At 35.7% G+C, this 11,998-nt stretch overlaps 1 protein-coding gene across 1 annotated transcript; it reads right to left on the bottom strand.

Moving 5' to 3' along the window:
• Nucleotides 1-1,792: 1,792 nt before the first annotated feature.
• VIP (vasoactive intestinal peptide) lies at nt 1,793-10,219 on the bottom strand. The gene is made up of 7 exons (XM_081296507.1): nt 10,099-10,219; nt 8,626-8,742; nt 6,699-6,821; nt 5,684-5,788; nt 5,204-5,335; nt 4,327-4,407; nt 1,793-1,974 (listed from the first exon to the last, which is right to left on the bottom strand). The coding sequence occupies exons 2-6, from the start codon at nt 8,730-8,732 to the stop codon at nt 4,362-4,364; spliced, it is 513 nt and encodes a 170-aa protein (XP_081152633.1). The 5' UTR covers nt 8,733-8,742; nt 10,099-10,219; the 3' UTR covers nt 1,793-1,974; nt 4,327-4,361.
• Between the last annotated feature and the right edge of the window lie 1,779 nt (nt 10,220-11,998).

Genomic DNA, 11,998 nt, shown 5'->3' with positions numbered 1-11,998 from the left:
ACTCTCACTTTCTTTTCCATTTCTGGTGATAACTTAAGCATTTTTTTAAAAAGTGCCCACATACATCCATTCTTCCACTATTTTATATTAATGGCCCTCAATCTTTAGTTGGGTGTATGACTTCCCTCCTGAACAAGAAAAAAACAACATATTTCCCAACCTCTCTTGCAAATGTCTGTGGCCATAAGACTATGTTCCAGCCCAGGGGATACTGGTGTGATATATCAGGTCAAAGGATGCTGGTGTGAACCTTTTGCTCCTTTTCCCCATGCCCCATCCTCCACCATGCTGCACAGAATGCAGATAAAACGATCGGAACTGTAGCCATGAATTTGCATCATGAGGAGAAAGACTGCAACCTCAGAGATGAGGGATGAGCTGGAAAGGGTTTAGATTACTCAGAGATTTGCAAAACAGAACCATCACACTCCTGACGTCTTCTTCTCGCTTGATGTGATGCTGAGGGCCATTGCCAAGTAGGAATGACGCATCGAAATTTCCTTGCCAGCGTACCCCATGTTAAATGGACTTGCCTTGGAATTTCGCTGTTGACATTGCATGTGTGTTTGAGAAAGGTGACCCTGCTCAAGGACGAGGGTGGATCCAGGATTAGGGTGTATCCTGCAGGTTTGAGGAAGTATCCCACTCCTTGGGTTTAGGGCGTTCCCGGTTTAAGACAAGTTTAAGGTGTTCCCGGTTTAAGACAATATGGTTTTAGGGAAGTTCGAGGTTGAAGATTATTGCTGCTGGGAATAGGGCGTTCCTGCTGCCTGAGTTCCCGTTGAGTTCTCGTGAGATTCAGAAAGTATTGGAAAAGAAAGCCTCGTGGAGTAGGTGAATTGGGCAGTGGCAGAACTGGGATTGCCCCAGAACGTGTGTGGAGGCTGGTGTGAGTTCGGGAATAAAGAATTGCTGTTTGAATCTACAAGGTGTGTGGTGGCTCGTGATTCTGTGCCCAGCCAAGACATTGGCAATGTGAGAGAGAAACTTCTCTGTTATTTATGTCACTGTTATTTTAGGACTCACCCATTATTAAATGCAATCCTACCTCAAATCTCACAAAAACTACCTAGTACCTGGGAAACTCAGAGCTAAAATGAGTTATTGTTGGGTCATTTAAAAGAATCAGAACCAACACAAGTATCTGCAATGATAGTCAAAGATCTTTATTTCCTATATTTAATTTCTTACAATCGGCTTGGAAAAATAGTTGTGTCCTCAAATGTACTTTCACTGGAGGAAGCTGATATGACCAAACATTAATCTGACTGATTATGGAAAAAATATTTATTCCTAAAAAACAAACATTCTATTCAGTTTCCATTTTGCATTCACTTTACACAAGCATAAAGGGCAGGTCCAAAGTAATAAGTCCTTGGCAGAGACACGGGTCCGAGGAAAGCCTTTGGTGATTAGTGATCCAGATTTGTGAGAGTTTTTTTCCCATGAGGAAGTTTTCTGTCAATGTGGAAACGTGGTGAATTTTCTCAAAAATCTTTTTTGAAGAATTTCTTTTTCCTCTTTTCTGTCGGCATTCTCTTGGATATTTTGGGGGTTAACACACCATTCTATCTGCTTAACATTCAATTTTAGACACACCGATTATCTGCTCTATTCTTCTGAATAGCTAACTGCACTCTATAAATAAACACATCAATTTCCCTCTATTACCAGTCTTCCAGAGAATCTCATACAATTGTAATTAACCTAGTATCTACTTATCATTAAATATACTTTTGTTAGAAAGAATATACAGCATATGAAATTACAGGCTTTTCATGAGCTACAGACACATTTTATAACTCAAATAATATTTACAGTGTAAACATCACAGTTATTACATCAGAAGAAAATGAACCAGGACATTCACGACACTATACTTTATTTGGTTTCAATATTGAAGTTGTTTTCTTGAATTAGTTATGTAGAACTCAAAATGTAATTACTGTTGCCTATCATTTTCCTTCAGGAATTCTGAAAAAGAAAGAATTCACACTTGAAACACAAATGTATATTTTTGTTCATAGCATATTAGTTTCATTCACTTATCGGCCCATTTGTTGAGCATCTATTTCCCCTGGTCATAAGGACAAGTACCTTCCAAAAGACTGACTGTCACAGAGGAACTGCTTTCTTTCTAGACACAAATAGTCACACATTTGAACCTTTCACAAGTGGATAATGCACAGGATTTCCTGTCCAAAGAATTTGTCCAAAACCATCCTTCCATAAAGAAATAAAGGAAGGATGTGATCTCACAAATGAACTTATAATTTTCAAAGGACAGAGGGATCTGCCTGTGTATTTTAGTGCCTGTCCTATTTCTTAATTTGAGGGAGGTTTTACCTTGGAGATATTTTTTCAATGCCCTGAATGTGATTAGCTTTCATCTGTGAGCAAATAACTTTTTTTTAAGATTTTTTTTATTGATTGTTCAAAACATTACAGAGCTCATGATATATCATTTTTCATACATTAGACTCAATTGGGTTTTGAACTCCCATTTTTACCCCAAATACAGATTGCAGAATCACAACTGTTACATACTCACATTATTACATAATGGCATATTAGTGACTGTTGTATTCTGCTACCTTTCCTATCCCCTACTATCTCCCCTCCCCTCCCCTCCCCTCCCATCTTCCCTCTCTACCTCCTCTGCTGTTGTTCAATTCTCTCCCCTTTTTCCCCCCTCCCCCTTGCCCCTCATAACCTCTTATAATTTTGTGTATCATTGAAGGTCTCCTACCATTTCCATATGCTTTCCCTTCTCTCTCCCTTTCTCTCCCCCCATTCGTCTTTGTTTACTGTTAGTCTTTTCCTCATGCTCTTCCTCCCTGTTCTGTTCTTAGTTGCTCTCTTTATATCAAAGAAGACATTTGGCATTTGTTTTTTAGGGCTTGGCTAGCTTCACTTAGCATAATCTGCTCTAATGCCATCCATTTCCCTGCAAATTCTATGATTTTGTCATTTCTTAGTGCTGCATAATACTCCATTGTGTATAGATGCCACATTTTTTTTATCCATTCATCTATTGAAGGGCATCTAGGTTGGTTCCACAGTCTAGCTATTGTGAATTGTGTCGCTATAATCATTGATGTGGCCGTATCCCTATAGTGCGCTTGTTGCACTTAAATGTCTAGATGTGATAAGCCATCGTTGCAGGTAAATCTAACACTACACCACTCTTAAGATAAAGGGGAGATCTACTTAGTGGACAAAAGTAATTGATCATGTAGGTGTCTTCAAGACACCCTGTCCACTTTTGTTGACTCTCTTGGAAACCTTTGATAACCACACCAGGAATGAATGTGACTGTGAACTGCCTTTGGCCTGTGTGGGTCTGGGTTAATCTCTTGGACCTGGTCAGGGATTGGAATCCTGCCCACCTTCAGATTTTACTAATAAAGTTTTATTGGCACACAGCCATTCCCATTCATTTTACATGTTATCTATGATTTCTTTCATGCCACAACAGCAAGGTTGAAGAATTATAAGAGAAACAAGATAGCCCACAAAGCTGAAAACACTTACTTTGTAGGCCTTTGGAGAAAATTGCTCACTTTTAGTATGCTGATGACAAGAATTTATTTAAGCACTTGTCAAACATTGTAACTAGATTTGCAGGAGATGATGTAAACATTAATGTAACATAATTTAGTAAATAAGTATGTCTTGTGCCCACATTTATATAAAAGCAACTTTTATAACAAGCTCACCATTTCAAAAAAGAGAAAAAAACTGTGCATGTTTTCTCTACTAAAAAAAAAAATATTTTATAGTGAATGTTATCAGGTTTTCATGACTAAACTCACTTTATAGGTCAAAATTTGACTTTTGCTATATGAAGTTTGCTGTGTTAGTGCCAGAGTGCCTTTGTGTTTTTATAACAATGAATTACGGTGATGGTTCCCTACATTTAAATTCAATGAAGAGCTAACAGACAATTATGGGATTAAATCTTACATTAATAAGAGCAGCATGGTTTGGTTCTCAAAAATAAAGCTAGTTTTTCTCGTGAGTGTGAATCAGGCTCCTTTGGTTTTTAACTCAACACAAGTGTAGGAATGAGGCCAAACAGAGAGGATAACCTCTCAGATAGCACACTGTCTGAACTGTCTGCTCACTGTGAACAGCCGTTTATGTGATCAGTCATTTGAAGCTGTTTTCTGGGGTGAGGTCCATTTCAAGTAGAGGTCCTTAGATGAGGTCTCATGTAAAATGGTTATTTAACTCTAGAATTTTTTCCTCCTCAGTGACTCTTCCCTCCTTCCATAATTAGATGGTGACTATGAGAATACAGTGAGAATACACAGATGTACTCACCGCTTCTCATCAGCTGGACTCCAAGAGCTTTTTCATTACTTTGCTAGCTCTTCAGGAAAGTCAGGGGACCCTCCCTCACTGCTGCAGAACAGAAGAAGGAAATTTGGCCTGTTAGGGCTCTTAGAAGAGAATGGTTCAAAAGAAATGATAATGACGTAATGACTGTTCTCTGCAAAGTGCACTAGGGCTAAACAATCATCTTTAAATTACTTCTTAACCTCAAAGTGTCTCAAATTATTCTTTCAGAATCACGATTTAGTGGGCAAAGAGAAAATATAATGTTATCTAATCTCACCCAAACAGGATTATCCTTAATACCATGCACACAAAAAAACAATTGGAATAAAAATAGAGAACTCCATGCCCCCTGCATTGTCCAATATCTACACACCAAAGAGGGATAGAGATTTTACAGAATTTAAATGTACAAAATGTCTGATGGTTAAATTTGATAAACTAAGGATATTGAATATGAAGGGGGTCCATGCAGGAACAAATTGCTGCTTGTACTCTACATGTTTTAAAAGCCAATACTTTTGATAACACCTGTTCACAGATTCAAACTAGCCATCATTTTTAACCCTGATGAAACAGTAGAACTGGCCAGGGGGCTCATAAAAAAATACTGATGTCCAAGTCTGTACCCCAGAGTCACTGATTTCCTGGCAATTGGTTTGGGATAAGGCCCAAACATCAGTACTTAAAAAAGTTTCCAGAGTAGTCTAACATCAACCAGAGTAGTCTAATATCAAGGTTGAGAATGACTACTTCATATAGGATGGATGGATGGATAGGCAGATATATAGATCTCTGCATGTAGCTTAGTTTTGTAAGTCATTTATAATTTCTCATTTTAGCAAGTTCTCTTTTCCTTTACCTCCTCTTGCCATTCAGAATTGAGTTCAAGTATTTCTTTACAGCCATTTGTTTTCTAAGGCGGGTGTAGTTGTCGGTGAAGACTGCGTCAGAGTGGCGTTTGATGGGCACAGGGTCTTCTGAGATTGTACTGCTAAGGAATGTGAGCAAGAGAACGTCAGAGTTTAAAGATAAATGCCCCAAAGCATCGACATTCCAAATCACTTTTTATTGAGTCTCATCCAATTTGATTTCAAATTTGTAAATAAGTGTAGCATTTAAGAAAAATAAATGTGACTGGACTCAATGAATATAAGAAAAAAGCTTATTCGTGCATCAATGGGCCCAGTATGTTTTACTCAAAAATGTACATTATTTTTTAGACTAAATTAAACATTATCAAAGAGTTGTCAATTTTGAAGAACTTACTGAAAGTGAAAATATGATTGGCAGATTGAGTAATGATAACATGTTTGATGAAAAGGAATAAATTCCCTTTTACCTAACCCGCTTCCCAATAAGGGATTCAAGGTATTTTTTGGCAGAAAGTTGACCCAAGAGCCTGCTGTAGTCACTGGTGAACACTCCATCAGCATGTCTGGCATTTCTGAAACAAGGAGAAAAGGATAGTTACTAATGCATACATGTTTCTCTAGAATATTATTCTAGCTCATTAAATAACAAATTCATCAGCTTATTATAAAAGTTACTATTAATGCTTAAGTCCAAAAGGAAGTGTTAAGAAAGGTATGTTCTAATCATTTGTATCCTGATGGGCAAATGTTGAGTTATATATGCAGCCCAAGATTGAAAAATTTTTTAAATGAACTGTTTTAAAAGTAAATTTCTCCCTTATAAAAGCTTCAAAATGAATGCCTTTCTAAGAAATACTTATGTGAAAAATATATCATAATTTCTATATTATGATGCTTTTTTCTGCTATCCTAAATAAAAACATATGCAATGGGAAAATATGTTGATTTTGGCAAAGTCACAAACATATATTTTGATATTTCTTCTGCCAAAATATTTGGAAACAAAATCTCTTGAGATAGGATTTTAAGGCTTATTGACCAACTTTTCCATGCAAACAAAAAACCTTTTATCCTTTGTCTTTGGTATGGAGCTACTTGATTTGTCCTGAAAGCTAGACAAGCAGTTCCATGAAGGAACAGCACTGTTAGGTGCCTTTTCCTTAGGTAGGATGAACCTCTGCCCTTAGCACCTGCTCCATCATGGAATCTGAAATTTCTGTGGTAGTACCAGGACTGGTCCAATCTGTGATGTTGAAACTAGGTACACAGAGTGTGAAGAGTGATGTATTCCTCCTAACTTGTTGCAGTCTTTCTACAGGAAAATCACGTTCAGCTTCTGGAGCTGCTCTAAGTCAAGCTGAATGAGTGACACATGAAAATCTGTAGTATTATACAGACATACCTCCAAGGTAAGATAACTAGAACATTTATATTTCTAAAATATATTTTCTATATAAAATAAAGCAATAAAAATGAAGTCACCTGGATACATCATAATAGGGTGTGTCATTTTCAGCTAAAGCATTCTGCAAGATGTCAGTGTCTGCTTTTAATGAAACTTGGTCTGGCTCATTTGCTCCTTCCAGTGGCATTCTGTCATCCAACCTGTTAGAGAAAAGCACACTAGAAGTGTAAGACTTTCCTTTCTCAAAGGCAATGCTCATGGTCTTGCAACCATTTGAAATAAGAAACTAAAACTCTTGGGAAATATCATTGATTCACAATATAAGAATAGGATAATTTGACTTGGTTAATGAGAGATGAACAGAAAATATTTTCATTATCTCACAAAATAAATGCCATTCAACTTTTCTAAGCTGGATATACCAAACATAAGTGCTACTTAATTCAATCCTATCAGAGGATTAAGCAAAGTTCATTCCATCTTCTACTTCACTAAACCAAGTGTATCTTCACTTTGAAAAGCCAAATTTAGGAGGTAGATATAATTCATATAAAACACGGTTCTCAATGAAAGTCAAATCCCCTTCCCACCTGGTTTGGAAATGGGCTCCAGTCCATATGGAAACTGAATAACCAGTATTAAAACTGTTAGGAACTTACGTATTTGATGACATTTAGCAATAATTGCCCCAAATACCTCTAAAGAGATGAGTATTCACTGTTCTTCTCTCCCTGGGTCCCTTGGCTTTGCTTCAGAGATTTACCTTAGCGTGATATATTTCTCTGTACTGATCATGTCCAAAGAATCTCTTCATTAATGAATCATCATTCAAATTCAAAGAATTTTGTGGGGTCTTCTGGTTTCTAACTTTATGTATTAACACAGCTTTAGTAAGGAATGTATGGTACTGTACTGCAAGTCTAAGAATTGTGTTAACTATATACAGAACTCGACTATATTTGTGAGTGCATGCACATTTTTCACAATAGCACATTTTTAAAATTGTATATGTGTGTACTTTTATTATTACGGTAAATCTCCAAGGAGAATGTTTGTTTCAGGGCAGTTTTGTCCCTTCTGCAGTTGAAGTAGCTAGTAGTCAGTAAGAAATTGTCCTCTGTGGGTCTGAAGCCCAGCAATCATCTATTGTGATCTAGCCACTCAGACAGAACCATCCTATTTCATCATCAGAGCAATGTAGAAGATGGCTTTAAACAAATTTAACAGAGAATGCTAATGGCTGAAAGATAATTCACTTTATGGGGGGAAAGTACACCTGAAGCAAAAACTCAGGAATGAACAAATAAGCAAAGAAATCATTATTTGGCACTTAGATACGATTCCTGTAAACTGGAAGGAAATATCAGGTTAATGAAAGTTTAATTCACTATTTACTTTTTTAACATAAATCTATTTTATTTCAGGTACAGTTGTAAATGTGAGTAGTGGCATGCTTTATGAATTTGAAATAGGGAACACAGTTAAATTAAAGATTTTAGTTCAAACCAAGTACATTGTAGGGGAGTATACTTCTGGAGAACAATTCTCCTGTAACTTTTAATTTGATAAAGTTATTCTACCTAGATACATTTCTGTGCAACATGATTTTACACATATTTCACTAATAAACCACTAATCTTATGGCTGTTTACTGATTGATCTTAGAAATGAACTACAATGAGGTTGACAACTAAACAACTATTGTTCCACCAGACGGTGAACTGAACTGAGGTGACAGAGCATAAACGCTTCTTCTCACTTATCTAACACTGGTTCTCAATGAAAGTCAAATCCCCTTCCCACCTGGTTTGGCGAACTCCAGGGCTCAGAAGGACTGTGTTGACTTTATGTTGGCAAAGAACTTGCTCAACACAGCAATTAAAAGCTTTAAATAAATGACACATAATTTAAAATATGGCATCATCCAAAATAACATGTAGGAAGTTCCCATTTCAATAAAGGAACGTTTGACTATCTCAAATTAAAAGTGAACTTCTAAGTTACCTCAGAGGAGAAGATGGTCCAAAGAGAGGCCATGCAGAATTCTGTGAGAAGAGCACACTGGAAAGCGCCAGGAGCAGGAGGAGCTGGGGTTTGCTTCTGGCTTCCATCTCTGTGCCTCTGAAGAGAGAACCACACAAGCTTTCTGCATCACACTGTCACCACAAGGAAATTCTAAGGGTCTAGCAGTATTTCTGAAGGCTCTTGCTGTGTTATTTCAACTTCAAGAAAGAGTCAATCAGAAATATGATTGCCTTTTTTAAAAAAAATCCTCTTTTTTTAAAAAAATACCTTTATTATATTTGTTTTATTTTTATGTGGTGCCAGGGATCAAACTCAGTGCCTCACGCATGCTAGGCAAGTGCCCTATCACTCAGCCACAACTCCAGCCCAATATGATTGCCTTTTAAATCAAGAATATTTCTTTTCGTGACAGGTGTTTGAGTAAAAAAACTAGGATCCTGTGTGTTTGCTTCGAAAGACTTGCCAGGCACTTAGTGGGCTGAAGTATATATTGAATGCCATGTTTCTATTGTGCTGGAAAAAACCCTGGGGATAATATTTTTTTAGTATCTTTTCTGATGAAGTAAAGAGCTTCAAGAAATTAAGTGATTTTTCTATGTTATGCTTTTCATATCTAACTTATAAAACTGGGGTGTCACCTCTTTAATAATACTTCTACCATGAAAATCATGTACACGTTTGTATATTTTTGTTTGCATATACAGTAATATAATGCATACATACCTATCAGTAAAAAAAAGATTTTATATATACATTTTTGTTCTCTTAATTGTAGATATCACTGTATACTTACTTCCTGGGATCTGGCTTTGAATAACTTAACTCAATTAAGAATTAAAAAATTAAGATCCTCCCAAATAATCAAACAGCATTTTGTCATTGAAATAAATTCAAATAAAATGAAAAATTTTAAACAAAACTTGTTTTTCTTGCATTTGATGCATACATTTTATTTCTAAATAGTTTCTAGATAAAAATTTAGGTTTCAATATTTCTTTCTCTTTCTGCCTGTAAAACTTACAGCACTTAAAATGAAGAGGAAAATAAATGTTTCCTAGGTTCACATAATCAACATGTAAAACAAAAAGAACAGCACCTTAAAAACAAGTTGCAAACTACAAAAACAATTGTATTCACTGTACCTTTCAGTCAAATATCTGTACAGATGCAAACATAGCCTACTTGGATGCATTTTTTTTCCCAAAAACCATACTTGGTAAAGGAATAAACCAGTTAATATTTTTTTCAAACAAAAAGATTCTGGTAATCAATTCACACGAGAAAAACTGAGAAACCTCTATGCTTACCAGGTGACTTGAGAAACTTGTCTTTTTGCAGTTTCCAAGGAAGGGTACTGTAAAATTCTTTTCACGAGAGAGAAAACTTCAGTATAGCCTGAGAAAAGTTTCAAAGATAGGAAGAATAAAGGAGAAAGGTAAAGTGTGTACTTACCCAACTGAACAGTGTATTCTGGGGAGCGCTGGAGCTGTCTGAGGTGCTGAAGTCCTGGGTGCCCAGACAGGCTGCTTTAGCACTGGCTGGGGGCTAGCTGATACTGCCAGCTACTGCTCTGCACTCTGACCAGCATTCAAAGTTGGTCATTTTATAGGGCTTAGACTTAGGGCTGAGCAATCACAAAGCTCTTTGAAAGACGTCACAGTCGTGCTCCCACGGGCCTGAAGTTCTTATTCAATTGTCATTATGACTGATTTAAAGAAATTTATAGTGAGTAACTTCAAGACATAAGATAAAAAGAGGAAGCATATTTTTTAAGACCCAAAAGTATCAAGCATAATGTGAAATGTTTTAATCTTTAATTAGTTGGAATTAAGAGAGAGACTATAGCGTGATATCCAGGACCACTGAGGTTCCTCCAAAAACCAAGGACTTTATGTAGAAACAATGCAAAAAGCAAAACATCACTTATATTCTTCATGTTTCTGTTTAATTCTCTCTCTCTTTTTTTTTTACAAAGCATCAATTTTTCTAATGCCTTTTTATACTATTCATGTAGGTCCTGATTTATTATTTCTTGAAATCTATCCTGATTTTAAAAGCAACCAAAAGTGATTTTTCACTTTTCTGTCATTATACTTCATTTTTGTCAAAAGCAATCCTAGGGAAAAAGTCTCAGCAAGTTTCTACGATGGTATAATATGCACACCATCACACAAAGCAGTAGCAGTATTGCTATTTCACATTTTGTATAAATATCATAACCCTTAGTACATTTTCACACATACTGCTTCAAATTATCCCCTCAAATTACTGTCAACTGTAGACCCTCATGGAATTAAATATTTCTACCTTAAAAAAGTGATCCTCTTAATTTTCTAAGTCCTTATAATATGACAAATTATTTTACTTTCCACCCCTACTCTTACTACACATATCCATGTCAGTTTTTGAATATTTCTGACTCAATCACATTACAGGGGGTTTAAGATAATTACTTAAATATATTTGTAGAGTCCTCTGATTAATACTTCATTTTTATTAGTGGGTTTTTTAACTCAAAGTAGTTTTCAAGTAGTATATTCAGGCAGAGTTTAAGGTCAAAATGTGGCAACATAAACAACTTCATGAATTAAAACATTAAAATGCTCTTTCCTTTTATTTTTAAAAACTGTATCTAGTGTGCATATTCTTACATTTTTATTTGTAGATTCCTCAAGGAAAGTGGCTCTAAAACCCTCTTTCTTTCTTTTATTTAAAGATTTTAGTATCTATTTGCTGTATTCAAAGTCAGACTGATCCAGTAAAAAAAATATCTTGCTATGCTTAATCATATTTCTAATTCACTTACAAGAAAAATTAAATGAATTAAATTTCAAAATGTCTGGAAATTTGTTTCTTAGTTGACAGCTCTGACTTAAGCCAGAGTTCCTGTGGCTTAATTCCAGGAAATCTTTTTTTAACTGATTATTACAAAGCAGAGGTTGAAATGGCTCTCATATGGAATTTTTTTATCTTTAGCTCTTCGTCACCCAATTCTCAGTGAAGCAATTTAAGGCCAGCAACAGCAAACTAAATTGATTAAGAATCATAGACAATTCAATGCTGAGTGATAAGCAGGAAAAATACATAAAAATTGATTATTATATGGTCTAAGCAAGCACTTAGCTTTGACAAAGTCTAACTAAAGTAGATTTTTCCAATAGTAAAGACAGTTTCTGCTCTCCCAATATAATAATAGAACATAAAAGAAAAATGGAATAACTCAATTTTCTTACCTTTGAATAAAATAAACCAAATCAAAAACTGCATTTTTCTTTTGAATTTAAATAAGAAAGCAGAGCCATTTCATAATGGGATCATAGCACCATCTGCAGGTTAGAAATCTTAATTCCCA

Source organism: Spermophilus citellus (genome assembly GCF_964194105.1).
Source record: "Spermophilus citellus genome assembly, chromosome: 5".
Taxonomy (NCBI): Eukaryota; Metazoa; Chordata; class Mammalia; order Rodentia; family Sciuridae; genus Spermophilus; species Spermophilus citellus.
The sequence above is the reverse complement of the archived record's forward strand: the minus strand, read 5'-3'. Positions and strand labels throughout refer to the sequence as shown.

What these genes read in the sequence shown, in the direction of transcription:
- VIP (XM_081296507.1), bottom strand. Translation starts at nt 8,732, where the DNA reads ATGGAAGCCAGAAGCAAACCCCAGCTCCTCCTGCTCCTGGCGCTTTCC. An exon ending in CTTATTGGGAAGCGGGTTAG is followed by an intron (nt 5,336 to 5,683) that starts GTAAAAGGGAAT and finishes CACATTCCTTAG; the next exon opens with CAGTACAATCTCAGAAGACC. An exon ending in ATTCTGAATGGCAAGAGGAG is followed by an intron (nt 4,408 to 5,203) that starts GTAAAGGAAAAG and finishes TCTGTTCTGCAG; the next exon opens with CAGTGAGGGAGGGTCCCCTG.